At 60.7% G+C, this 27,302-nt stretch overlaps 5 protein-coding genes across 7 annotated transcripts; 1 reads left to right on the top strand and 4 right to left on the bottom strand.

The window, feature by feature from the left end:
- Positions 1–288: 288 nt before the first annotated feature.
- GABARAP (GABA type A receptor-associated protein) lies at positions 289–3,793 on the bottom strand. The gene is given in 5 exon segments (XM_066208962.1): positions 289–538; positions 1,552–1,670; positions 2,451–2,529; positions 3,608–3,622; positions 3,624–3,793. Coding segments are annotated over 5 exon segments (354 nt in total). The 5' UTR covers positions 3,699–3,793; the 3' UTR covers positions 289–472.
- A 1,745-nt stretch (positions 3,794–5,538) lies between these two features.
- Positions 5,539–7,560, top strand: LOC136305653 (vitelline membrane outer layer protein 1 homolog). The gene is given in 5 exon segments (XM_066208959.1): positions 5,539–5,715; positions 5,717–5,773; positions 5,775–5,828; positions 6,205–6,302; positions 6,989–7,560. Coding segments are annotated over 5 exon segments (609 nt in total). The 5' UTR covers positions 5,539–5,616; the 3' UTR covers positions 7,290–7,560.
- Positions 7,561–7,667: 107 nt separating this feature from the next.
- On the bottom strand, positions 7,668–18,354 carry LOC136305652 (voltage-gated potassium channel subunit beta-3-like). 3 transcript variants are annotated; one of them, XM_066208956.1, is made up of 15 exons: positions 18,251–18,353; positions 17,165–17,208; positions 16,485–16,522; positions 16,170–16,243; positions 15,555–15,599; positions 15,264–15,308; positions 14,702–14,739; positions 14,365–14,451; positions 14,067–14,102; positions 13,523–13,608; positions 11,314–11,407; positions 10,813–10,892; positions 9,812–9,896; positions 8,428–8,516; positions 7,668–8,029 (listed from the first exon to the last, which is right to left on the bottom strand). In XM_066208956.1, exons 1-15 carry the CDS (start codon positions 18,259–18,261, stop codon positions 7,958–7,960), a joined length of 924 nt encoding a protein of 307 aa, XP_066065053.1. In that variant the 5' UTR covers positions 18,262–18,353; the 3' UTR covers positions 7,668–7,957. The 3 variants fall into 3 exon arrangements, with proteins under 3 accessions (XP_066065053.1, XP_066065054.1, XP_066065055.1); XM_066208957.1 differs by lacking the exon at positions 15,264–15,308 and having other exon boundaries at positions 18,251–18,354; XM_066208958.1 differs by lacking the exon at positions 17,165–17,208 and having other exon boundaries at positions 18,251–18,319.
- Positions 18,355–19,303: 949 nt separating this feature from the next.
- On the bottom strand, positions 19,304–23,330 carry CUNH17orf49 (chromosome unknown C17orf49 homolog). Its single transcript, XM_066208960.1, is given in 7 exon segments — positions 19,304–19,437; positions 19,599–19,691; positions 20,424–20,544; positions 20,546–20,603; positions 20,716–20,817; positions 21,952–22,046; positions 22,837–23,330. Coding segments are annotated over 7 exon segments (498 nt in total). The 5' UTR covers positions 22,858–23,330; the 3' UTR covers positions 19,304–19,429.
- Positions 23,331–23,505: 175 nt separating this feature from the next.
- On the bottom strand, positions 23,506–27,297 carry RNASEK (ribonuclease K). Its single transcript, XM_066208968.1, has 3 exons — positions 27,065–27,297; positions 25,245–25,324; positions 23,506–23,838 (listed from the first exon to the last, which is right to left on the bottom strand). The coding sequence occupies exons 1-3, from the start codon at positions 27,140–27,142 to the stop codon at positions 23,700–23,702; spliced, it is 297 nt and encodes a 98-aa protein (XP_066065065.1). The 5' UTR covers positions 27,143–27,297; the 3' UTR covers positions 23,506–23,699.
- Between the last annotated feature and the right edge of the window lie 5 nt (positions 27,298–27,302).

The raw sequence follows: 27,302 nt of genomic DNA, 5'->3' as shown, positions 1-27,302 counted from the left end.
TATTGCGGCACCCTGCGATTGCGCGCCGGGCTCATTATGCAAACCACGCCCCCTCTTTGCCCTCACATTGCTTCGCCCGCGAGCGCAAAGGCTTTATTATTCAAGCCACGCCCCCCTCACCCCCCAAATTTGGCGCCCCAACGCGCTCATTATTGCAAAACGGGGCTGGCTTTGGCCAGTGCGCATGCGCGAGACGCTCATTATGCAAGCCACGCCCGCAATCAGATACGGTGCGCTTATTATGCAGACCACGCCCCCTGCGCGCCGCGCGGGTCAGACCACGCCCACTTCCGGTCGGGGCCCTGAGGCGGCTCCGTCGCTTTTATTGGAGGGGAGGGAAAAAAAGGGGAAAAAGGGGAAAAAAGGGGAAAAAACCCGAAATCAACCCAAAGAAAACCGGGAACGGGGAAAAAAATCCGGGCAGGGAGCGGAAAGCCGGGCGCGGGCAGGGCCGGGCGGGCCCGGGACGGGCTCAGGCCCCGTAGACGCTCTCGTCGCTGTAGGCGATGTAAAGGAAGAAATCCTCCTCGTGGTGCTCCTGAGGGGCAAAACAGCGGGAATTTTAGCGTTAAAAACCGGGAATTCCGGCGGGAAAAACGGGGAACTTCCCAGTCCAAAACCCGGAGTTTCAGCGTAAAATTCCCCCTTTCTCCATCCCAAATTTTCCCCTTTTTTCCATCCCAAATTCCCCCTTTTTCCATCCCGAATTTCCCCTTTTTTCCATCCCAAATTCCCCCTTTTTCCCATCCCAAATTCCCCCTTTTTCCATCCCAAATTTCCCCTTTTTTCAACCCGAATTTCCCCTTTTTCCCATCCCAAATTTCCCCTTTTTCCATCCCGAATTTCCCCTTTTTCCATCCCGAATTTCCCCTTTTTGCCATCCCGAATTTCCCCCTTTTTCCATCCCAAATTTCCCCTTTTCCCATCCCAAATTCCCCCTTTTTTCCATCCCGAATTTCCCCCTTTTTCCATCCCGAATTTCCCCTTTTTTCCATCCCGAATTTCCCCTTTTTCCCATCCCAAATTCCCCCCTTTTCCCATCCCAAATTCCCCCCTTTTTTCCATCCCAAATTCCCCCTTTTCCCATCCCAAATTTCCCCTTTCCATCCCAAATTTTCGAGATTATCCTAGACCCCTCCAAATTTCCTCACCCCCCCCAAGAAAAACCCTTTTAAAACCTTTTCCCCCCCCCCCCACCGCTTTTTAACCCTTTCCACAACATTTTTCCCTCTTGACTATTTTCCTGGATAATCCCAATTTTTTTCCCCCCAGTTTTTTCCTGGATAATCCCAATTTTTTCCCCCCAGTTTTTTCCTGGATAATGCCAATTTTTTCCCCCCAGTTTTTTCCTGGATAATCCCAATTTTTTCCCCCCAGTTTTTTCCTGGATAATCCCATTTTTTCCCCCAGATAATTCAGGTTTTTTTTCCCCTGACTCATCCCAATTTTTCCCGGGATCATTTCATTTTTCCCCTGTCAATCCCAGTTTTTTCCCGGCTGCCCGTGGCGTGGTTTTGGGCTGGTTTTGGGGCAGTTTTGGGGTTTGGGGACCTGGTAGAGCTGGCCCATGGTGGCACTGGTGGGGGGGATGACGTTGTTGACGAAGAAGAACAAAGCGTCCTCGGCCCGCAGGTGGATCCGCTTCCTGATCAGGAAATAGAACTGCCCCACTGCGAAGAAAACGCCCCAAAATCACGAAAAACGGCCCCAAAAACCAAAAAAATCGCCCCGGAAAACCCCAAAACCCAAAAAAATCGCCCCAGAAAACCCCAAAAATCGAAAAAATCGCCCCAGAAAACCCCAAAAATCAAAAAAATCGCCCCAGAAAACCCCAAAAATCGAAAAAATCGCCCCAGAAAACCCCAAAAATCAAAAAAAATCGCCCCAGAAAACCCCAAAAATCGAAAAAATCGCCCCAGAAAACCCCAAAAATCAAAAAAATCGCCCCGGAAAACCCCAAAAATCAAAAAAATCGCCCCAGAAAACCCGAAAAATCGCCCCAGAAACACAAAAAACTTGCCGCAGAAAATCCCAAAAATCGAAAAAATTGCCCCCAAAGAGTCCAAAAATCGCCCCCCAGAAAAGCCTAAAAACCCAAAAAAACCAAAAACTCAAAAAAACAAAAACCCGCCCCAGAAAACGCCGAGAATCGAAAAATTGCCGCGCAAAGAAACCTCGAAGCCCCAAATCGCCCCCAAATCCCACCTCCAAACCCTCCCCAATTCCACCAAAAAACCCCCCCAAAAACTTCCCCCAAATTCCTAAAATTCCACCCAAAAATTCCCCCCAAAAATCAGGAAAAAAAACCCCTCAAAATTCCCCCAAAATCCAGCCCCAAAACTCCCCAAATTCCACCCAAAAAACCCCCAAAAATGAGAAAAAACCCACCCCAAAAATCCTCCCACCCCCCCAAATTTCCCCCGAATTCCCCAAACGGCCCCGAAATTCACCTGTGAGGTCGGAGGGCACCAGGTATTTCTTCTTGTCCAGGTCCCCAATTCGGGCCTTGGGCGCCTTCTCCACGATCACCTCGAATTTGGGGGGAAAAAACGGGAAAATCCGTCAAATTTGGGGGGAAAAAATGGGAATTTGGGAAGGGAAAGTTTCCTTTATTGAGGGGAAAAAAAATCCTTAAATTCAGGGAAAAAAAAAAAAAAAACAAGCTCCTGGGTTTTGGGGGAAAAAAAAAACAAACCTGATTTTTGAGGAAAAAATCTTGGATTTTGGGGGGGAAAATCCTTTGAATTTGGGTAAAAAAAAACATCCTGAATTTTGGGTAAAAAAAACCCCGAATTTTTCAGGCAGAAATTCCCCTGAATTTTGGGTTGAAATCCCTTGAATTTAAGACAAAAAAAAAAAATTCCTGAATTTTAAGGAAAAATCTCCCTCGATTTTAGAGGCAAAGCCCCCTGAACTCTGAGGAAAAAAAAATCCCTTTAAATTTAAGGCAAAACCACCCGAATTTTAGACAAAAACGAACCACAAAAAACGAGGAAAACGCCGCCGGAATTGAGGAGGGGAAGGAAAACCCCCCGAAAATCCCAAAATTCGGGAATTTGGGGTTGTTTCTGAGGGTCCCGGGGGGGGATTTCGGGGATCCCGAGATGGATTTTGGGGATCCCGGGGGCGATTTCGGGGATCCCGGGGAGGATTTTGGGGATCCCGGGGGCGATTTCGGGGATCCCGGGGGCGATTTCGGGGATCCCGAGGGGGATTTTGGGGATCCCGGGGAGGATTTTGGGGATCCCGGGGGTGATTTTGAGGGATCTCGGGGGGATTTTGGGGGATCCCGAGGGGGATTTTTGGGATCCCGGGGGCGATTTCGGGGATCCCGGGGGCGATTTCGGGGATCCCGGGGGCGATTTTGGGGATCCCGGGGGGGATTTTTGGGGATCCCGAGGGGGATTTCGGGGATCCCGGGGACGATTTCGGGGATCCCGGGGGCGATTTCGGGGATCCCGGGGGCGATTTTGGGGATCCCGGGGGGGGATTTTTGGGATCCCGGCGGGGATTTTCAGGGATCCCGGGGGTCCCTCGGTCGTTCCGGACCTTTCCGGGAGGGTCCCGGGATGAATTTCGGGATCCCGGGGCGGATCCCGGCGCTCACCGGGACTCGGTCCGGGGTACTTCTTCCGGATCTTCTCGCCCTCGCAGCGCCGTTTCTCGAACGGGTGCTCCTCCTTGTACAGGAACTTCATGGCCGGGACCGGGACCGGGACCGGGACCGGGGCCGGGGCCGGGGCTGCGGCAGCGCGCAGGGATACGGGCCCGCCCGCCGCGCCTGCGCCGCGCCGGCGGCCGAAGGGGATCCGGTACCGGGGCGGCGCTGCGCAAACGGCGTAAGGAGCCCGCGTTAACGGTACCGGGGCGGCGGTACGCCAATGGCGTAAGGAGCCCGCGTTAACGGTACCGGGGCGGCGGTACGCCAATGGCGTAAGGAGCCCGCGTTAACGGTACCGGGGCGGCGGTACGCCAACGGCGTAAGGGGATCCGGTACCGGGGCGGCGCTGCGCAAACGGCGTAAGGAGCCCGCGTTAACGGAACCGGGGCGGCGGTACGCCAATGGCGTAAGGAGCCCCGCGTTAACGGCACCGGGGCGGCGGTACGCTAACGGCGTAAGGAGCCGGCGTTAACGGAACCGGGCCGGCGCTGCGCAAACGGCGTAAGGAGCCCGCGTTAACGGAACCGGGGCGGCGGTACGCCAACGGCGTAAGGAGCCCGCGTTAACGCGCACCGGGGCGGCGGTACGCCAACGGCGTAAGGGGATCCGGGTAACGGCAATGGAGCGGCGCTGCGCCAATGGCGTAACGGGCTCCGGTGATGGTAACGACACCGCGCTGCGCAAACGGCGTAAGGGGACTTTATTGACGGTAACGATGGCGCAGCGCAAATGGCGGAGGGGGCTCCCGGTAACGGCAACGGAGCGGCGCTGCGCGAACGGCGGCCGGGCCTCGCCCATACCGACCGCGGCTCCGTGCCGAGGGAACGGCCGGTGCCTGCCCCCGGTTCGGCCCGGTTCGGCCCGGTGCCTTCCGAAGGCTCAGCAGGCTTCTCCCAGTCCATCCCAGTTCCTGCCGGAGAACTCCCAAAGCTCCCCAGTTCTCCCAGTCCCGGTGACCCCGGCGGGTCCCGCGAACGGGGAGCGGACCCGGAAGAACCCGGGCGGGCCCCGGGCGGAGGCGCGGAAGGATCCGGGCGGTGCTGCGGCCGCTCATGTGACTGACGTCATGTGACTGACGTCACCGGGGGCAGGGTCACGTGGCGGGTGGGGCGCAAACACGGGCCCACGTGACAAAAAGGGGGCGTGGCCGAGGCGGGGCGGCGGAACCAACGGGGGAGAAACGGGGGGGGATGGGAGAGTCCAAACCAGTCCCTCCCAGTCCCCCCAGTCCCCCCCAGTCCCCCCAGTCCCTCCCAGTTCCCCCAGTCCCCCCCAGTCCCTTCCAGTCCCCCCAGTCCCCCCCAGTCCCCCCCCCAGTCCCCCCCCAGTCCCCCCCAGTTCCCTCCCAGTCCCCCCAGTCCCTCCCAGTCCCCCCAGTCCCTCCCAGTCCCCCCAGTCCCTCCCAGTCCCCCCAGTCCCCCCCAGTCCCTCCCAGTCCCCCCAGTCCCCCCCAGTCCCCCCAGTCCCCCCCAGACCCCCCAGTCCCTCCCAGTCCCCCCCAGTCCCCCCAGTCCCTCCCAGTCCCATCCCAGTCCCCCCAGTCCCCCCAGTCCCCCCCAGACCCCCCCAGTCCCCCCCAGTCCCCCCCCAGTCCCCCCCAGTCCCTCCTAGTCCCCCCCAGTCCCCCCCAATCCCCCCCAGTCCCTCCCAGTCCCTCCCAGTCCCTCCCAGTCCCTCCCAGTCCCCCCAGTCCCCCCAGTCCCCCCAGTCCCCCCCAGTCCCCCCAGTCCCCCCAGTCCCCCAGTCCCCCCCAGGCCCCCCCAGTCCCTCCCAGTGCCCCCCAGTTCCCTCCCAGTTCCCCCAGTCCTCCCCGCCCCCCCCCCGTCCCACCCCCGTCCCCCCCCGTGTCCCCCCCGTCCCCCCCCGTGTCCCCCCCCCCGTGTCCCCGCCGTGTCCCCGCGGTCGCTGCCCCCGGGCGTTGATAAACCCCGCGGTGGCTCCGGCCTGGCTCAGCCATGGCGCTGTCCCCGCGGCCCGGACTGGCCCTGGTGGCCCCGCTGGTGGCCCTGGTGGCCCTGGTGGCCCTGGTGGCCCCGCCGGCGCGGGGCTGGGACGGGGCCACCCCCCACGGTCACCCTGTCGGTGGAGAACGGGGGACAGTGGGGACACTGGGGGGGACCCCGAGTTCTGCCCCGGGAGGTCCTTCGCCAGCGGCTTCCAGCTCAAGGTGGGGACCGGGGGGGACACCGGGGACAGGGGGGGACGGGGGGGGGGACAGGAGGGGACAAAGGGATGGGGGACAAATGGGGAACGTGGGGGGACAAAGGAGGGACACGGGAACATGGAAGGGACACGGGAGGGGACAAATGGGAGGGGGGCAAATGGGGGACACGGGGGACAAGGAGGGGACAAATGGGGGACACGGGGGGGTCGGTGGGGGGGCTGAGGGGACATCAGGGCCACGGCGGGGGGTGGGGCGGGTTTTGGGGGACACGGGGACACCTGACGGGGCCCGGGGGGGGGTGGGACCGTGGGGACACGGGAGGATCCGGGGGGGACACCGCGGGGGTGGCGGGGGCGGTGACGGCTTTGGGGCGCCGCAGGTGGAGCCCCCCCGGGGGTTTTTCGGGGACGACACGGGGCTGAACGCGGTGCGGCTGCTCTGTGACAAGGCGGGAGAGGTCACATCCAGCGAGGGGCCGTGAGTGACCGCGGCGGGGCGCGGCGGGGCGGCTTGTGGCCACCCAGGTGACGCTGTGGCCACCGAAACCCAGAAATGGCCACCGTGACCCAACCGTGGCTATTGTCACCCACCCACGGCCACCGTGACCCAACCACGGCCTGGGGTGGATTTTGGGTGTTTTTCCTGTCCCCGGGTGTATTTTGGGTGGTTTTGAGTTCCCCAGGTGTGTTTTGGGTGTTTTCCCCCTCCCCGGGTGTATTTTGGGTGGTTTTGGGTTCCCTGGGTGTGTTTTGGGTGTTTTCCCCCTCCCCGGGTGTATTTTGGGTGGTTTTGGGTTCCCTGGGTGTATTTTGGGTGTTTTTCCCCTCCCTGGGTGTATTTTGGGCGTTTTTGGGTTCTCTGGGTGTATTTTGGGTGTTTTTCCCGTCCCCAGGTGTATTTTGGGTGTTTTTCTTGTCCCCAGGTGTATTTTGGGTGTTTTTGGGTTCCCCGGGTGTATTTTGGGTGTTTTTCCCCTCCCCGGGTGTATTTTGGGTGTTTTTCCCGTCCCCAGGTGTATTTTGGGTGTTTTTCTTGTCCCCAGGTGTATTTTGGGTGTTTCTGGCCTTCCCCAGGTGTATTTTGGGTGTTTTTCCCCTCCCCGGGTGTATTTTGGGTGTTTTTCCCCCTTTTTGGCCTCCCTGACCCCCCCCGCGTCCCCGCAGCCGCGGTTCCTGGGGCCGGCCGGAGTCGTGTCCCGCCGGGCAGCGCCTGGTGTCGTTCCGGCTGCGCGTGGAGGCGCCGCGGGGGCCGTGGGACGACACGGCGGCCAACGGGCTGGCCGCCATCTGCTCGGGGGGCTCGGTGCTCGAGGGCCGCGGGGCTCCCCGGGGCGCCTGGGGCAACTGGAGCCTGCCCTGCCCGCCCGGCGCCGGGGTCTGCGGCCTCCGCACCCGCCTGGAGCTGCCGCGGCGCGGCGTGGACGACACCGGCCTCAACGACGTCGAGCTCTACTGCTGCTCCTGAGGGGGACCCGAAACGGGACCGCCGGGATCACCGGGATCACGCCGGGACCCTCTGGAGATTCATGGAGCTCACTGACCCCCCATTGACCCCACTGACCCCTCAGTGACCCCACTGACCCCTCACTGACCCCATGGGACCCCCGGGATCTCCTCGGGACTCTCTGGATCCTTCCATGGACCCCACTGACCCCTCAGTGACCCCGAGGCCGCCCCTCCCCCACCCCCGGTACCACCCCCCCAAAGGCGGGGCAATGAACGAGCTTTGACTGACAGCCCTGGCCACGCCCCTTTAGGTGGGAGGGGCACGGGGGGGAACTGGGACAAACTGGGAGCGCTGGGGCCCCGCCCCCAAAAACGAGGTCGGGCCCCTCCCCCACGTGGAAAAAGCCACTTTATTCCCCTCCCCCCACGGCGGGGGGGGGGGGCGGAGGGGCGGGGGGCGTGGCCTGGCAGGAACCACCCCCCCCGCTGGAAGCGCTGCGATTGGTCAGGGCGTTATGAGGGGGGCGGGACTTTGTGCTTTGATTGGCCCCGCCCCGTTTTAGGGGGCGGGGTTATTGCTGTCACTCAAAAGGCTCCGTTAGCAAAGGGGGGGCGGAGCCGAGGCGCGCGGGAAAAGGGGCGGGGCCATGCGGGAGCAGCCAATGGGATGCGGCGGAGGGGGCGGGGTCAGGGCGGGGCCCCGCCCCCCAGCAGGGGCTGGAGCTCGCGCAGCGCCGCGGGGCCCAGGCGGGGCAGCACCTGGGGAGGGAAAAACGGGGAAAAATTGGGGAAAAAATGGTCAAAACTGGGGGAATTCAACCCAAAACCGGCCCCCGCGGGGATTCGCCCGAAATCTGCGGGAATTCACTCCAAAAACACCCCGAAGGTGGCGAAACTTCCCCCGAAACGTGACGGAAAACGAGCAGAACTCCGGGAAAAAAAAAAAATCGCGGGGTTGGGGCCGATTGGTTCCCCCCGAAATGCCCCAAATTCCCTCCAGGAGCCCCCAGAGCCCCCAAATTCCCTCCCAGGACCCCCCAAATCCCCCAAATCCCCTCCCAGGAGCCCCCAGAGCCCCCAAATTCCCTCCCAGGACCCCCCAGATCGAATTCCAATCCCAGTTTCCCCCAAATCTCGCCCCCACCGCCCCTCCCCACCTGCAGGGCCTGGATTTGCTCCCGAAGCCCCCGGGGGGTGTCGGCCCCCACCAGGACGGAGCTGACGCCCTCCAGCCGCAGGGACCACGCTGGGGACAGGGACACGTGCGTCACCTGAGTGTCACCTGTGTCACCCGCGTGCCCCCACCCCATCAATGTCACCCCTGTGTCACCCCAATGTCACCTGTGTGCCCCCACCCCATCAATGTCACCCCTGTGTCACCCCAATGTCACCTGTGTGCCCCCCACCCCATCAATGTCACCCCTGTGTCACCCCAATGTCACCTGAGTGCCCCCCACCCCATCAATGTCACCCCTGTGTCACCCCAATGTCACCTGAGTGCCCCCCCACCCCATCAATGTCACCCCTGTGTCACCCCAATGTCACCTGAGTGCCCCCCACCCCATCAATGTCACCCCTGTGTCACCCCAATGTCACCTGTGTGCCCCCACCCCCATCAGTGTCACCGCTGTGTCACCCCAATGTCACCTGTGTCCCCCCCACCCCATCAATGTCACCCCTGTGTCACCCCAATGTCACCTGAGTGCCCCCCACCCCATCAATGTCACCCCTGTGTCACCCCAATGTCACCTGAGTGCCCCCCACCCCATCAATGTCACCCCTGTGTCACCCCAATGTCACCTGTGTCCCCCCCACCCCCATGAATGTCACCGCTGTGTCACCCCAATGTCACCTGTGTCCCCCCCACCCCCATGAATGTCACCGCTGTGTCACCCCAATGTCACCTGTGTGCCCCCACCCCCATCAATGTCACCCCTGTGTCACCCCAATGTCACCCGCGTGCCCCCACCCCCATCAATGTCACCCCTGTGTCACCCCAATGTCACCTGTGTGCCCCCACCCCCATCAATGTCACCCCTGTGTCACCCCAATGTCACCTGTGTGCCCCCACCCCCATCAATGTCACCCCTGTGTCACCCCAATGTCACCTGTGTGCCCCCACCCCCATCAATGTCACCCCTGTGTCACCCCAATGTCACCTGTGTGCCCCCCACCCCATCAATGTCACCCCTGTGTCACCCCAATGTCACCTGTGTGCCCCCACCCCCATCAATGTCACCCCTGTGTGCCCCCCAGTCCATCAATGTCACCGCTGTGTCACCCCAATGTCACCTGAGTGCCCCCCCACCCCCATCAGTGTCACCCGTGTCACCCCAATGTCACCTGTGTCACCTGTGTGCCCCCCACCCCATCAATGTCACCGCTGTGTCACCCCAACGCCCTCGAGCCGCGGGGACCACGCTGGGGACAGGGACAGTGTCACCTGGGTGTCACCTGGGTGTCACCTGAGTGTCACCCACCCCCGGTGTCCCGGCCCCCCGCCCCTCGACGTCCCCACAGGTGTCCCCAGGGTCCCCTCACCGATGCCCAGCTGTCCCTCGGAGCACCCCAACTTCTGGGCCAGCGGCTGCAGCTCCCCCAGAGCCACCGGACAGCGGGGCCGGCCCTGGGGACACAGGACAGGGACACTGGGACACTGGGGACACTGGGGACACTGGGGACACTGGGGACATTGGGGACACTGGGGACACTGGGGACAGTGGGGACACTGGGGACACTGGGGACACTGGGGACACTGGGGACACTGGGGACACTGGGGACATTGGGGACACTGGGGACACTGGGGACATTGGGGACATTGGGGGACACTGGGGACACTGGGGACATTGGGGACACTGGGGACACTGGGGACACTGGGGACACTGGGGACACTGGGGACATTGGGGACACTGGGGACACTGGGGACATTGGGGACATTGGGGGACACTGGGGACACTGGGGACATTGGGGACACTGGGGACACTGGGACACTGGGGACATTGGGGACACTGGGGACACTGGGACACTGGGGACACTGGGGACACTGGGGACACTGGGGACATTGGGGACATTGGGGACACTGGGGACATTGGGGACATTGGGGACACTGGGGACACTGGGACACTGGGGACATTGGGGACATTGGGGACACTGGGACACTGGGGACATTGGGGACACTGGGGACACTGGGGACACTGGGGACACTGGGGACATTGGGGACACTGGGGGACACTGGGGACATTGGGGACACTGGGGACATTGGGGACATTGGGGACACTGGGGACACTGGGGACACTGGGGACACTGGGGACATTGGGGACACTGGGGACATTGGGGACATTGGGGACACTGGGGACACTGGGGACATTGGGGGACATTGGGGACATTGGGGACACTGGGGACATTGGGGACACTGGGGACATTTGGGGACACCCTGGGGGACATTTGGGCCACCTGGGCGTTTGGGGACGGTGCCGTACTGGGGACATCGGGGGGACACTTTGGGGCCCCCCCTCCCCTCCCCCGCGGTGACCCCGGGTTACCTTGGCCGGGGCGTTCCCGGGGGTCTCCTCATCCGGGGGGGGCCCGGGGGCCAGCGGGGACCAGGTGACAGCGCCCAGGCCTGGGGACAGCGGGGCGGGGTCACCTGGGACCCTCCCAATCACCCCCACCCCACCTTAGCCACGCCCCAGTCGTAAGCCACGCCCCCTTCGCAACTCCTCATAGCCCCGCCCACTGACCCCCACTTGGTCACACTTCTTTAGCCCTGCCCCCTTCATCTGGCCACGCCTCCATTCGGCCAGCCCCCAAGCATTTGGCTCCACCCCTTTTTAGGCCACGCCCTTCCTGTGTCCCCACCCCAATTAGACACACCTTTGGGCCCTGCCCCCTTGGGCCCCGCCCCTTTTGTTGAACACACTCTGGTCACGCCCCCTTTGGCCCCTGCCCATTCTCATTGGATACACCCTGGTCACACCCCTCCCTGTGGTCCCGCCTCCTTTTTACCCTAGCCTGACCACGCCCCCCATTGCCCCCGCTCCTACCAAGGTGGCGGAAGAGGCGTGGCTCCGGCGGAAGCTCCGCCCACTGACACACGGGGGCCACCAGGTTCAGCTGGCGGGCCACGGCGAAGGTGTCCTGGGGCGGGGACAGCGGGGTCACCTGTGTGTCACCTGTGTGACCCCTGTGTGACCCCTGTGACCCCACCGTGTCCTGGGGCGGGGACAGCGGGGTCACCTGTGTGTCACCTGTGTGACCCCTGTGTGACCCCTGTGACCCCACCGTGTCCTGGGGCGGGGACAGCGGGGTCACCTGTGTGTCACCTGTGTGACCCCTGTGTGACCCCTGTGACCCCACCGTGTCCTGGGGTGGGGACAGCGGGGTCACCTGTGTGTCACCTGTGTGACCCCTGTGACCCCACCGTGTCCTGGGGTGGGGACAGCGGGGTCACCTGTGTGTCACCTGTGTGACCCCTGTGACCCCACTGTGTCCTGGGGCGGGGACAGCGGGGTCACCTGTGTGTCACCTGTGTGACCCCTGTGACCCCACTGTGTCCTGGGGCGGGGACAGCGGGGTCACCTGTGTGTCACCTGTGTGACCCCTGTGACCCCACTGTGTCCTGGGGTGGGGACAGCGGGGTCACCTGTGTGTCACCTGTGTGACCCCTGTGACCCCACTGTGTCCTGGGGCGGGGACAGCGGGGTCACCTGTGTGTCACCTGTGTGACCCCTGTGACCCCACTGTGTCCTGGGGTGGGGACAGCGGGGTCACCTGTGTGTCACCTGTGTGACCCCTGTGACCCCACTGTGTCCTGGGGCGGGGACAGCGGGGTCACCTGTGTGTCACCTGTGTGACCCCTGTGACCCCACTGTGTCCTGGGGTGGGGACAGCGGGGTCACCTGTGTGTCACCTGTGTGACCCCTGTGACCCCACCGTGTCCTGGGGCGGGGACAGCGGGGTCACCTGTGTGTCACCTGTGTGACCCCTGTGTGACCCCTGTGACCCCACCGTGTCCTGGGGTGGGGACAGCGGGGTCACCTGTGTGTCACCTGTGTGACCCCTGTGACCCCACCGTGTCCTGGGGTGGGGACAGCGGGGTCACCTGTGTGTCACCTGTGTGACCCCTGTGACCCCACTGTGTCCTGGGGCGGGGACAGCGGGGTCACCTGTGTGTCACCTGTGTGACCCCTGTGACCCCACTGTGTCCTGGGGTGGGGACAGCGGGGTCACCTGTGTGTCACCTGTGTGACCCCTGTGACCCCACTGTGTCCTGGGGCGGGGACAGCGGGGTCACCTGTGTGTCACCTGTGTGACCCCTGTGACCCCACTGTGTCCTGGGGTGGGGACAGCGGGGTCACCTGTGTGTCACCTGTGTGACCCCTGTGACCCCACCGTGTCCTGGGGCGGGGACAGCGGGGTCACCTGTGTGTCACCTGTGTGACCCCTGTGTGACCCCTGTGACCCCACCGTGTCCTGGGGTGGGGACAGCGGGGTCACCTGTGTGTCACCTGTGTGACCCCTGTGACCCCACCGTGTCCTGGGGTGGGGACAGCGGGGTCACCTGTGTGTCACCTGTGTGACCCCTGTGACCCCACTGTGTCCTGGGGCGGGGACAGCGGGGTCACCTGTGTGTCACCTGTGTGACCCCTGTGACCCCACTGTGTCCTGGGGTGGGGACAGCGGGGTCACCTGTGTGTCACCTGTGTGACCCCTGTGACCCCACTGTGTCCTGGGGCGGGGACAGCGGGGTCACCTGTGTGTCACCTGTGTGACCCCTGTGTGACCCCTGTGACCCCGCCGTGTCCTGGGGCGGGGACAGGGGGGTCACCTGTGTGTCACCTGTGTGACCCCTGTGTGACCCCTGTGACCCCACCGTGTCCTGGGGCGGGGACAGCGGGGTCACCTGTGTGTCACCTGTGTGGCCCCTGTGTGACCCCTGTGACCCCTGTGTGACCCCTGTGTGACCTCTGTCACCCCATGTCCCCTCCCCCGTGTGACCCCTGTGTGACCCCCCCCAATGTCCCCGTGTCCCCCCATCAACCCCCGAATGTCCCCCCATGACGTCACCGGTGTCCCCCTGCAATGTCCCCGCCCCCGTGACGTCACTGCCCGGTGTCCCCGCCCACCATGACATCACCACCCCATGTGTCCCCCCATGACGTCACCAGGCAGCCCATCCCCGTGTCCCCGCCCTCCACGACGTCATCCCACGCCCCCATATCCCCCCACGTGACCCGCGCTGTCCCCGCCCACCATGACGTCACCGGGGGCGCCCCCGGCCGTGCCCCAGTACAGCGCCAGGCCCTGCTCGATGACGTCACTCATGGCGCGAACCAACTCTGCCAGAAACGGGGGGGGAGGGACCACGTTAACTGCGGGGGCCGCGGGGGGGTGCGGGGGATTCTGGGGGATTTGGGATGGATTTCGGGGGTTTTGGGATGGATTTGGGGGATTTGGGATGGATTTCGGGGGATTTGGGATGGATTTCGGGGGTTTTGGGGGACTTCGGATGGATTTTGGATGGATTTCTGGTGGTTTTGGGGTATTTTGGGATTTTGGGATGGATTTCGGGTGTTTTGGATGGATTTTGGGGATTTTGGCATGGATTTCAGGTGTTTTGGATGGATTTCGGGTGTTTTGGGATGGATTTCGGGTGTTTTGGATGGATTTGGGGGTTTGGGGATGGATTTCGGGTGTTTTGGGATGGATTTCGGGCGGTTCCGGGTGGCTCGAGGCGGTTTTCGGGGGATTTTCGGACAATTCGGGGTCCCTGTCCCCCCCGTTTTCCCCTTGGTACCTTCCAGCCGCAGCAGCCGCAGGGTCGGGTCCAGCCCTGGGGGAGGAGACGCGTCAGGGGGCGTGGCCCGAGGGGGCGTGGCCCAAAAATGGGCGTGCGAAAAGGAGTGTGGCCAATTATGCATATGGCTGGATGGAGATGACATCATTGTGGGCGTGGCCAGGAAAGGGGGATGTGGCCAAATATGGGCTTGCTGCAGAAGAGGGAGTGGCTTTAAGGGCAATGGGCGCGGCCTGGTTGGGGTGGGGCGTGGTCTGAGCAGAGTGGGCGTGGCCTGATGAAAGGGGCACGGTCTCACCCTCATTGTGGGCGGGGCCAGGGCGGGGCCCGGCGAAGACGACATCGACATAATCGAGCTGGAGGCGGCGCAGGGACCCCCGGAGACCTAAGGGGGCGTGGTCAGTTAGGCCACGCCCACATCATCCGCGATTACACCCCGAGGGGGCGTGGCCAAGGTTAAACCACCCCCATGAGCCTCCCAGAGGGCGTGGCCTGCTTTCTATCACGGCCACACTAAATCTGGGTAGGCGTGGTCACTGCTAGATCACGCCCCCATTCAGTGGGTGTGGCCATTTACACCCCAACAGGCTCCACGTCCTGCTTGACCACGCCCACAAGGCCACGCCCCCCCTCACCTTCCAGCAGGTGCTTCCTGGAGAGGCCCCGGTCGGGTCTGGGGGGTAAAAAAAGCCCAAATTTACCCAAAAATTCACCCCAAAAACCTGAAATTCACCCCAAACCCCAAAGTTCACCCTAAAAAATCTGAAATTCTGCCCCAAAACCCCAAAGTTGACCCAAAAAAACTGAAATTCCGCTCAAAAATCTCAAAATTCACCCCAAAAAACTGAAATTCCGCCCAAAAATTTTAAAATTCACCCCAAAAAACTGAAATTCTGCCTCAAAACCCAAAATTCACCCCAAAAACCTAAAATTCCACCCCAAAATCCCAAAATTCACCCCAAAAAACTGAAATTTCGCCCCAAAATTCACCCCAAAACACTGAAATTTCACCCCAAAAACGGAAATTTCACCCAAAAAACTGAAATTCTGCCCCAAAAAAACCCAAAATTCACCCAACCCCCCCCGAAGATTTGGACCCCAAATTCACCGAAATCCACCCCAAAATCCACCCCAAAAAGTTCCAGAATTCCCACAAACCCCACCCCCCAACTCCCGCGGTGCATTGTGGGTACTTACGGCGCCCCCCAGTGGACGCGCGTGGTGATGACGTAACTGGAGCGTCTGGGGGGGGAGGGGCGGGGATGGGGGCGGGGCGGCGACCCCCAAATCCGCCAAAATCATCCCAAAAATCAGCCCGGGACGCCCCTCCCCCCCCATAATTCATCCCAGGATCCCCAAAATCCCACAGGGATCCCAAACTCCGCCCCTCCCCCCTGCGAGGACCCCAAAATCCGCCAAAATTCCCCCAAATTCCCCCTCGGGGACCCCAAAAACCCTCCCCCTCCCCCAGGAATTCCCCTCCCCCACCTCCATCCTTTGCTCCTCAGGATCCTCCCGAGCATCTTCTCCACCCTGCGGGATTTTGGGGGCAGCTTTGGGGGATTTGGGGCAATTTGGGATTTTTGGGGGGGAAATTTTGGGGGTTTGGGGTTTTTGGGGGGGAATTTGGGGGAAATTTTGAGGTTTTTGCAGGGGGAAATTTGGGGATTTGGGGGAAATTTTGGGGATTTGGGGGATTTTGGGGAGGAAATTTGGGGATTTGGGGAAAAATTGGGGGTTTTGGGGGGGAATTTGGGGGGGAATTTGGGGGATTTGGGGAATTTTGGGGGTTTTTTTGGGGAATTTGGGGTTTTTCGCGGGGAATTTGGGAATTTTGGGATTTTTCGGAGGAAATTTGGGGTTTTTGGGGGAGGAAATTTGGGTTTTTGGGGGAAAATTTGGGAGTTTTAAGGTTTTGGGGGGAATTTTGGGTTTTTTGGGGGAGATTTGGGGTCTGGGGAGGGTTTTTTGGGGTCCGGGGAGGGTTTTTTGGGGTCCGGGGAGGGTTTTTTGGGGTCCGGGGAGGATTTTTTGGGGTCCGGGGAGGGTTTTTTGGGGTCCGGGGAGGGTTTTTTGGGGTCCGGGGAGGATTTTTTGGGGTACCTGGCCGAGGCCTCGGCGGCATCAAAGAGCGTCACCCCCAACTCGTAGGCGGCGCTCAGCACCTGCTCGGCCTCCTGGGAAACCCCAAAATTCCCCAAAATTTGGGGAGGGGGAGTCAGGGGGACACACCCCTCCCCCAAAAAAAAAGAGTCCCACAAATGGGGGAAAAACGCCAAAAAAAAAAAGTGGGGAAAAAAAAAAAACCAACAAAAAAAGGGATAAAACAGCAAAAATGAGAGAAATCCCAAAAATGGGGTGGGGAGCCCAAAATTCGGGGAGAGGAGCCCAAAATTTGGGAGGGGGGGTGAGGCTCACCTCCTCGGAGGTCCCGGCCCCGAAGGTCCCGCGGGCACCTGGAGAGGGAAATTCGGGGATGACCCCAAAAAAACCCGAAATCCGGCCCGAAAAACCGCTCAGGGAACCCCAAAATCCCCCCAAATCCACCCAAATTCTCCCAAAAATCCCCCCAAAATTTCCCAAATCCCCGCCAAATCCCCCCAAATTTCCACCAATTCCCCAAAAATTCCCCCAAATTCTTCCTAAAATCCCCCCAAACCTCTCCCAAATCCCCCAAAATTCCCCCCAAAATCTCCCCCAAATCCCCTAAAATGCCCCCAAATTCCTGCCCATCCCCCCCAAATCCTCCTGAGCTCCCCAAAATCCTCCCAGATCCCCTAAACTCCCCCCAAACCTTCCCAAATCTCTTCCAAATTCCCTAAAATCCCCCCAAATCCCCCAAATTCCCCCAAATCCCCCAAATCCCCCCAAAATCCCCAAAATCTTCCCAAAATTCCCCCAAATTTCAAAAAAAAATCTCCCCAAATCTCTCCCAACCCCCCCAAATCCCCCAAATCCTCCCAAAATTCCCCCAAATCCCCCCAAATCCCCCAAATCCCCCAAATCCCCCCCAAATCCCCCAAATCCCCAAATCCCCGAAATCCCCCAAATCCCCCCAAATCCCCCAAATCCCCCAAATCCCCCCAAATCCCCCTCACCCAGCCCCAGGCAGGACACGCGCAGCCCGGAGCGCCCGAGGGTCCTGGGGGGGCACAGAGGGGGCGGGGGGGGGAGGGGTCACCCCAAAAGGGACCCCCAGAGCGGGGACCCCCCCCGGGGGGAGGGGACCCCCCGAAACAAACCCAAAGGCAGCCGGGAGCCCAGGAACAACGCCACGGGAGAGCCGAGCCCCGAGCTGGGACCAGGGACCCCCAAATCGACACGGGGACCCCAAAATGAACCCGGGGACCCCGAAATGAGCCCGGGGACCCCCAAAATTGACCCGGGGACCCCCAAATCGACCCTGGGACCCCAAAATGAACCCGGGAGCCCCGAAATCAGCCCGGGGACCCCAAAATCGACCCGAGGACCTCGAAATCAGCTCAGGGACCCCAAAATTAACCCGGGGACCCCCGAAATGAGCCCAGGGACCACGAAATCGACCCGGGGACCCCAAAATGGACCCGGGGACCCCCGAAATGAGCCCAGGGACCCCCGAAATCGACCCAGGGAACCCAAAATTAACCCGGGGACCCCGAAATCAGCCCGGGGACCCCGAAATCGACCTTGGGACCCCCAAATCAGCCCGGGGACCCCCAAAATTGACCCGGGGACCCCGAAATCAGCCCGGGGACCCCGAAATCGACCCTGGGACCCCCAAATCAGCCCGGGGACCCCCAAAATTGACCCGGGGACCCCAAATCAGCCCGGGGACCCCCAAAATTGACCCGGGGACCCCAAATCAGCCCGGGGACCCCCAAAATTGACCCTGGGACCCCCAAATCAGCCCGGGGACCCCCAAAATTGACCCTGGGACCCCCAAATCAGCCCGGGGACCCCGGAAAAGGAACCGCCCCCCCCCCCCAAAATGAGACCATCCCCCCCCCCCAGGAGAATCGGGACCCCCCAAATCAGCCCGGGGACCCCGGAAAAGGGACTCGGGGACCCCCCACACCGGACCCGCCCCCCCTCCCCCCGCCCCAGTTCAACCCGGGGACCCCCAAAATCAAACCCGGGGACCCCCCCCACCCCCACCCCCAAAGGGCCCCGCCCCCTCCCCTCCCCCCGGCGCCCCTCCCCCATACCGGTACTTCATGCCGGGCCCGGGGGTCGCTCCGGGCTGGTCCCGTCTCGGCGCCGCCGCCCCTCCCCCACCCCCTCCCCCTCCCCCTCCTTTGCCCCCCGATTTCTGCGGGGCTCCCCTCCCCCCCGGGCCGGGGGCCGCCCCTCCCCCAGCCCTCCCCCCTCCCCCACCCCCCCCGGGGGCCGCCCCTCCCCCCCCCGGGCCGGGGCCCCTCAGGCTCTGCTCGGTGCAGGCGATGGAGACCTGCATGGGGGAGGGGCGGGGGGGCGGCCCCTCCCCCCAAAAAATAATTTGGGGGGGCGGGGGGGAGGGGCGGGGGTGGCGGGGGGAGGGGCGCGCGGAGGGGTCGCGGCGTCCCCGGAGCGGAAGAGAAAGGGGAGGGGCGGGGACACGCCCACAGGAAGGACACGCCCACTATGGGAGGGGGAAGGAGCGCCGCGAGGGGGCTCCGCCCACAGGGCGGGGACACGCCCAGGAAGAGGCCACGCCCACGGCGGAGTGGGATTTGCATGCGGGGCTCCGCCCAGGAAAGGGGGGCACGCCCCCGGAGGGAGGCACGCCCCCAATACCCCCCCCCCCCCCGGGTCGGAGACCCCAAAAAATGGGGGAAAAACCCTAAAAAATGGGGAAAACCCTAAAACGGGAGAAAATTCCAAAAACTGGGGGGAAAACCCTAAAAAATGGGGGGGAAAAACTCCAAAAAATGGGGAAAAAAACCCCAAAACTGGGGGAAAAAAAAAACCCAAAAATGGGGGGAAATCCAAAAACGGGGAAAAACCCCAAAAACTGGGGGAAAAACCCCAAGAAAAGGGGGGAAAAACCCCAAACTGGGGGAAAAACCCCAAAATGGGGGGGAAAAAAACCCCAAAAAAGGGGGGAAAACCCCAAATTTTGGGGGGACGGGACCCCCAAAATGGGAGAAAACCCCCAAAAATGGGAAAAAAACCCCCAAAAATAGGAAAACCCCAAATTTTGGGGGAGGGGAAGGGGGGAAGGGGACCCCCAAAAGGCGGCGGGAGCCCCCCCCAGAAACACACGAGACGAGCACAGCGGGGCCGAACCCCAAAACTTTATTGGGGGGTTCAAAGGGGGCGAGGCCAAATTTGGGGGGGGGGAGGGGAGGGGCGGGGCTCCAAATTTGGGGTTTTTTTGGGGGGAGGGGGGGGAGGGGCGTCCGACTTCAGGCTGCTGGAAAAAAGGGGGGAGGGGGGTTACAAATAGGGGGAGGGGTCCCCAAAGTTTTTTTTGGGGGGGGGGGAGTCCACCCCCACCCCTCCCCTCCCCCACCCCTCCCCCCACCCCTCCCAAAATTTTTTGGGGTTTTTTGGGGGGGGGGGGAGGGGTCGTACCCTGGTCGAAGTTCAGCTTCTTGGGGGGGGGGTCCCCAAATCCTTCCACGTCCACCAGGTCGCCGGCGGGGTCGGAGTCGCTCGGGGGGGGCTCTGGGGGGACGCCGGAATTAATTAGGGGACGCCGGAATTAATTAGGGGACACCCGGAATTAATTAGGGGACCCCGGAATTAATTAGGGGACACCAGAATTAATTAGAGAACACCAGAATTAATTAGGGGATCCTGGAATTAATTAGGGGACCCCGGAATTAAAAGGAAAAGAACACAAAAATCCTGAAATTAAAGGGGGAGGAGCAAAAACCCCCAAAATTAAAGGGGGAGGAGCCAAAAGCACCCAAATTAAAGGGGGAGGAGCCAAAAGCACCCAAATTAAAGGGGAGGAGCCAAAACCCCCAAAATTAAAGGGGGAGGACCCAAAACCCCCCAAATTAAAGGGGGAGGAGCCAAAATTCCCCAAAATTAAAGGGGAGGAGCCAAAATTTCCCAAAATTAAAGGGGGAGGAGCCAAAACCCCCCAAATAAAAGGGGGAGGAGCCAAAAACCCACAAAATTAAAGGGGGAGGAGCCAAAATTCCCCAAATTAAAGGGGGAGGAGCCAAAAGCGCCCAAATTAAAGGGGGAGGAGCCAAAATTCCCCAAATTAAAGGGGGAGGAGCCAAAAGCGCCCAAATTAAAGGGGGAGGAGCCAAAAGCACCCAAATTAAAGGGGGAGGAGCCAAAAACCCCCCAAAATTAAAGGGGGAGGAGCCAAAAACCCCCAAATTAAAGGGGGAGGAGCCAAAAACCCCCCAAACTAAAGGGGGAGGAGCCAAAAGCCCTCACCCGCCACCTTCATCTTCTTGCCGGGGGGCGCGGGGGTCTCCGGCGCCCCTCCCCCGGCGCCGGGGGGGCCTTTCCGGGGCCCCTTCTTGGGGGAGTCGCCGGGGTGGGGGGGCGGCGGGGGGCAGGGGGACGCCGCTGTCCTCGTAGGCTTTGCGCTTGGCCGCCGCCTTCAGCTGAGCCCTGCGGGGGGATCGCGGCCGAGGGGTTGGTGGGGGGTGGGGGGGGAGGGGTTTTTTGGGGTGTCCTCCCCCTCCCCCCAAACTCTTTCCCCTCCCCCCCCCCCGCCCCTTACACCGTGCGGTCCTTGATGAGGGCGCTGAGGCGGTTCAGGTCCTCCCCGAATCGCGACACGGCGCCGCGGAGCAGCGCCAGCTCCGGCTCCGTCCAGCGCGACCTGGGGGAGCCCGGGAGCGTTGGGGGGGGAGGGGAGCGCTTTGGGGGGGGTTGGGAGGGAATTTGGGGGGGTTTGGGGGGATTTTGGGGGAATTTTGGGGGAATTTAAATGGGAACGTTCGAAGCGCGGCGCAACAGCGCCGCCTCTGGCTGCGGCGGGACTTGCAGGGGGTTTTTGGGAGGATCTCGGGAATTTTGGGGCGATTTTAGGGGATTTTAGGGGTCCTGGAATGAATTTGGGGGGGTTTTGAGGGGTTTGGGGGAATTTTGGGGAATTTTGGGGGAATTTAAATGGGAACGTTCGAAGCGCGGCGCAACAGCGCCGCCTCTGGTCGCGGCGGGACTCGCAGGGGGTTTTTGGGAGGATCTCGGGAATTTTGGGGAGGAATTCCGGGGATTTTGGGGGTCCTGGAGGGAATTTGGGGGGATTCGAAGAGGTTTGAGTGGGTTTGGGGGGATTTTGGGGGGTTTCAGGGGGTTCAGGTCCTCCCCGAATCGCGACACGGCGCCGCGGAGCAGCGACAGCTCCGGCTCCGTCCAGCGCGACCTGGGGGAGTTTTGGGGGATTTGGGGGGATTTTAGGGGTCCTGGAGGGAATTTTGGGGACCTCGGAATTCGGGGGGATCTCGAGGGGATTTTTGGGGGGGGTGAAAATCACCCCCAGGGCCCCTCCCCCTCCCCAGCCCCCTTTTAGGAATCCCCAAAATCTCCCAAATCTTCCCAAAATTTCCCCAAATCTCCCCAAAATCACCCAAATTTTCCCTCAGGACCCCCCAAAATCCCCAAAATTTCTCCAAATTCCTCCCGAAACCTCCCCGGAATTTCCCCCAAATCCCCCCAACCCTCCCCAAACCCGCCCGAATTTCCCCCAGCTCTCCCCCAAAACCTCCCAAATTTTCCCGAAATTTACCCAAACCTCCCAAATTACCCCCGAATCCCCCCAAAGCCCCTCCAGGATCCCCAAAAATCCCCGCCCCACCCCCAAAATCTCCCTTAAAAAATAAACCCAAATTTTCCCTGAATTTCCCCCAAATCTTCCCCAAATCTTCCCCAAATTTTCCCCCCAAATGTCCCAAATTTCCCCAGAATTCCCAGGTTTTCCGAAACCCCCCAGGTGCCCCCGCACGCCCCTCACCCGGCGGGGGAGCTGTCGGTCCCGGGGTGCAGCTGCATCGTCAGCTCCCCCAGGCGCGTGAAGGCGGCGCCGGCGGCCGAGAAAATCTCCCCGACCTGGAACCGCCAAACTGGGATGGACTGGGGAGGGACTGGGATGGACTGGGAGGGACTGGGGGGAATGGGGGGAGTGGGGGGAAATGGGGGGACTGGGGGGACTGGGGGGAATGGGGGGACTGGGGGGACTGGGAGGGACTGGGGGGACTGGGGGGAATGGGGGACTGGGGGAATGGGGGGACTGGGGGGACTGGGAGGGACTGGGGGGGACTGGGAGGGACTGGGGGGGACTGGGAGGGACTGGGGGGACTGGGAGGGACTGGGGGGACTGGGGGGAGTGGGGGGACTGGGGGGACTGGGGGGACTGGGGGGACTGGGGGGACTGGGATGGGATTAAGATAAACTGGGAGAGGACTGGGAGGAACAGGGAAGGAGATTTGGGGGAACTGGGATGGACTGGGAGGGAACTGGGATGGACTGGGACAAACTGGGGGGGACTGGGATGGACTGGGGGGGGGACTGGGTCATACTGGGAGGGGAACTCGGACAAACTGGGAGAAACTGGGACCCAAACTGGAACCCAGAACTGAACTGGGACCCAAACTGGGACCAGTAAAACCCCCCTGGGACCCAAACTGGGACCAGTAAGCCGGGAACTGGTCCGGCTCCCCCGGGAACGTTCTGTGAGGCCTCCAGTCCCACCCGGAGCCCTCGTTGTGACGGACCCACCCGGACCGGAAGTGGCGCCGAACCGGAAGTGCCTCCCACCCTTTACCGACACCCCCCCATTCCCGAAAAAAACCGCCCCAAATCGCCCAAAACTCGCCCAAAATGGCCCCAAATCGCTGACTTTAGTGGACGCTGAGGTCATGGCCGCCTTGCCCGGCCCCTCCGGCCGCCGCCGCCGCCGCTCCGGCTCCTCGATGATGGCGGCGGGGGGAGGGGGGCGCTCTGCCCCGCGCCGCTCCTTGGTCCCGCCCTCACCAGGCCGCGCCCCTTGCTGCTGATTGGTTGATACAGCCCAAGCCACGCCCTACGTTTCGCTCGCCTTTCACGAGGCCAGGCCCGTTTATTATGATTGGCTGATTCCTTCTAAGCCGCGCTCACCGCCTAGCTATGCCTCACCAGGCCACGCCCCGTGTTTCTGATTGGTCGTTCATATTAAGTCGCGCCCACAAAGACGGCTCAGCCCCGCCCTCACGCTGTTTCCCGCCTCGCGGTGCCACGCTTCTTTGTAATGATTGGCTGATTTTTCCTAAACCACGCCCACCACATTTTTCTCCCCTCATGAGGCCACGCCTTTTCTCTCTGATTGGCCGATTCCCTTTAAGCCCCGCCCATCTTCCCCTCTCACGTCTCTCCCCTCAAAATCCTCATTTTTCACTCTCAAAACAAAAATCTTCATTTTTCACCCCCCAAAACTTCGCGTTTTTTCCGCCCCCCCCCCCAAAAAAAAAACCGCGTTTTCTTCACGCTTTACCCCCCCCACCCCCCCAAAAAAAAAACCCCCACTCGGGACTAACAGACCCCTCTTTATTATTCCAACCCTTAGTCGCTTCTCTCCGGCACCAAAACTCGCTCCACCGTGGACGGATTGGAGGCGGGAGGGGATTTTAAACATACGAACAAAGAAACAAAAAGAACGATTGTTTAGGGGGGGGTTGGGGGGTGTGAAAAACGCCGATTCCGGGGCGTTGGTTTTTCTTTTCCCCCTCAGCGCACCATGTACTCCTTGCGCTTGTTGAGGCGGCTCTGGCAGAGGGAGAAGCCGCCCAGCAGCGCGTACAGCCCCGCCGCGATGAAGCAGTTGTAGCTCACCCGCTCGAACAACGCGTACAGCCGCTCCGGGCCGCTGAGGGAAAACAGTAACCAAAAAGGCATTTTGGGGGGGTTTTTGGGAGGTTTTTGGGGGGGTTTGGGGGGTTGAAAGAATTTTAGGGATTTTTAGGGATTTTTGGGGGGATTTTCTGGCGGTTTTTTGGAGGGATTTGGGGGGGGGGGGTGGTTTGAGGGGATTTTTTGAGGGGGTTTTTTGAGGGGATTTTCTGAGGAGATTTCTGAGGGATTTTTAAGGGGTTTTTTGGGGAGTTTCTTTGGAGAAATTCTGGAGAGATTTTTGAGGGATTTTGAGATGTTTTTGAGGGGATTTGGGGTTTTTTTGGGGGGATGTTGTCGCGGCCCCGCCGCGATGAGGCAGTTGTGGCTGAGCCGCTCGAAACAGCGCGTGGCAGCCGCTCCGGGCCGCTGAGGGAAAACAATTTTAAAAAAAGGGATTTTTGGGGTTTTTTTGGAGGTTTTTTGGGGAGTTTGGGGGTTGAAAGAATTTTAGGGATTTTAGGGATTTTTGGAGGGATTTTTGGGGGATTTTCTGGCGGTTTTTTAAGGGATTTGAGGGGGGGTTTTGAGGGGGTTTTTTGAGGGAATTTTCTGAGGAGATTTCTGAGGGATTTTTAAGGGGTTTTTTGGGGAGTTTCTTTGGAGAAATTCTGGAGAGATTTTTGAGGGATTTTGAGATGTTTTTGGAGGGGATTTTGGGGTTTTTTTTGGGGGGGATGTTGTCGCGGCCCCGCCGCGATGAAGCAGTTGTAGCTCACCCGCTCGAACAGCGCGTGCAGCCCGCTCCGGGCCGCTGAGGGAAAACAATTTTTTTTTAAAAAAAAAGGGATTTTGGGTTGTTTTTTTTGGTTTGGGGGATTATTGGGGGTTTTGGGTATTTTTTGAGGGATTTGGGGGGGGGATTTTGGGGGAGTTTTAAAGGATTTTTGAGGGGATTCTTGTTTTTTCTTTGGTTTTTTTTGGTTTGTTTTTTAAGGGGTTTTTGAGAGTTTTTAAGGGATTTTTGAGGGATTTTTGAAGAGATTTTCCAGAGATTTTCGAGAGGTTTTTGGGCGGTTTTTGGGGTTTACTTTGAGAGGATTTTTTTTGGGAGATTTTTGAGGGGTTTTGAGGTTTTCGGGGCTTTTTTAAAGGGATTTTGGGGGAATTTTAAGGGATTTTGGGGGGTGTTTTAGGGTTTTTTGAGTGGATTTGGGGGTTTTTTGAGGGGATTTTGGGTTTTTTTGGCAGAAAAAGAAACACCCTAATCCCTCCAAATCCCTTTGAGAGACCCCAACACCCCCAAATTCCCCTAAAACTGCCCCAAATTCCTCCCCCAGGACCCCCCAAAATCCCCCCTGGACCCCCAAAATCCCTCCCAGGACCCCCCAAATCCCCCCAAACTCCCCAAATCCCCCCCAGGACCCCCGAGCCGGGGCTCACTCCTTGAAGTCCTCCTCGGTGAAGGGCACGTCCTCGATGAGCACGGCCGAGTGCACGTTGAAGAAAATGCCCAGCAGCACCTGGAGGGGGGAAATTCGGGGGGATTTGGGGGAAATTCGGGGGGATTTGGGAGAGATTTGGGGGGTTTTGGGAAGTTTTGGGGGATTTGAGGGTTTTGGGGAAATTTTGAGGGGATTTGGGGGGTTTTGGGGGGGATTTGGGTTTTTTTTTCGGGGGATTTGGGGGGTTTTGGGGGGGATTTTGAGGGGATTTGGGAAGTTTTGGGGGTCCCTGGGGGAGATTTAGGGTTTTTAAGGGGGGATTTGGGGGAGGTTTGGGGGTTTTGGGGGGGGATTTTGAGGGGATTTGGGGTTTTTTGGGGGAGATTTGGGGTTTTTTGGGGGGTATTTGAGGGTTTGGGGGGGGATTTGAGGGATCCTGAAGGGAATTTTGGAGTTATTTGGGAAGTTTTGGGGTCCCTGGGGGAGATTTGAGGGGATTTGGGGTTTTTTTTGGGGGGATTTGGGGTTTTTTGGGGGGGATTTGGGTTTTTTGGGGGGGATTTTGGGGAACTTTTGAAGGAATTGAGGGGTTTTGGGGGGGACCAGAGAGATTTTGTGGGATTTTGGGGTCCCTGGGGAAGATTCGGGGGGTTTTTTGGGGGGGGATTTTGAAGGAGATTTGGGATTTTGGGGGGGAATTTGGGGAGTTTTGGGGGTCCCTGGGGGAGATTTTGAGGGGATTTGGGGACATGTGGGGGTCCCTTGAACAGATTTGGGGCAGTTTTGGGGGATTTTGGGGGGATTTGGGGCACCCCACCCCCCCCCGATGCGGGTTTTTTGGGGTGGGGGAGGGGCTCGGGGTGACTCAGGGGCAGCTGAGGGGAAGTTGGGGGGTGGGGGAGGGGTTGGGGGAGGGGTTTGGAGCCCCCCAAAAATCCCCCTCGACACCCCCAGACCCCAAAATCGCCCCCCAGGTCCCGCTCAGATGGTTCTCAGCTCCCCAAAACCCCACAGGGACCCCCAAAAACCATCCAGGACCCCCCAAAACCCCACAGGGACCCCCAAAATCCTTCCAGGACCCCCCAAAACTCCACAGGGACCCCCAAAAACCATCCAGGACCCCCCAAAACTCCACAGGGACCCCCAAAATCCATCCAGGACCCCACAAAACCCCACAGGGACTCCCCCAAACCCCTCCAAGACCCCCTTAAACCCCCCAGAACCTCCCCAGGACCACCCCAAAAACCACCAAGGCGCCCCAAACCCTCTGTCAACCCCACAGGGACCCCCCAAAGATCCTCAGGACCCCCCCAAACCCCACAGGGACCCCCCCAAAGATCCTCAGGACCCCCCCAAACCCCACAGGGACCCCCCCAAAGATCCTCAGGACCCCCCCAAACCCCACAGGGACCCCCCCAAAGATCCTCAGGACCCCCCCAAACCCCACAGGGACCCCCCAAAGATCCTCAGGACCCCCCCAAACCCCACAGGGACCCCCCAAAGATCCTCAGGACCCCCCCAAACCCCACAGGGACCCCCCAAAGATCCTCAGGACCCCCCCAAACCCCACAGGGACCCCCCAAAGATCCTCAGGACCCCCCCAAACCCCACAGGGACCCCCCAAAGATCCTCAGGACCCCCCCAAACCCCACAGGGACCCCCCAAAGATCCTCAGGACCCCCCCAAACCCCACAGGGACCTCCCAAAGATCCTCAGGACCCCCCCCAAACCCCACAGGGACCCCCCAAAGATCCTCAGGACCCCCCCAAACCCCCCGGACCCCCCCCCGGCCCCTCAGGTCCCCTCAGGCGCCCTGACCAGCATGACGACGCCCCAGGCGCTGAGGACGAGCCCACAGGCCGCCATCTTGGGCCCGCAGCACAGCAGCGACACCATGGCGGGCTCGGGGGGGAGGCCAGAAGGGATTTTTGGGTGGAAATCCGGCGGTTTTGGGGGTTTTGGAGGAGGTTTTTTGGGTTTTTTTTTTTTTCCGGAGCGGGGTTGCCTCAGCGGCGGCTGCCGGCGGCTGAGCGAGGCCACGCCCACTTTGCGTGAC

Source organism: Chamaea fasciata, unplaced genomic scaffold, assembly GCF_029207755.1.
Source record: "Chamaea fasciata isolate MVZ Bird 193981 ecotype frontalis unplaced genomic scaffold, bChaFas1.0.hap1 SCAF_555, whole genome shotgun sequence".
Classification (NCBI taxonomy): Eukaryota; Metazoa; Chordata; class Aves; order Passeriformes; family Sylviidae; genus Chamaea; species Chamaea fasciata.
The sequence above is the reverse complement of the archived record's forward strand: the minus strand, read 5'-3'. Positions and strand labels throughout refer to the sequence as shown.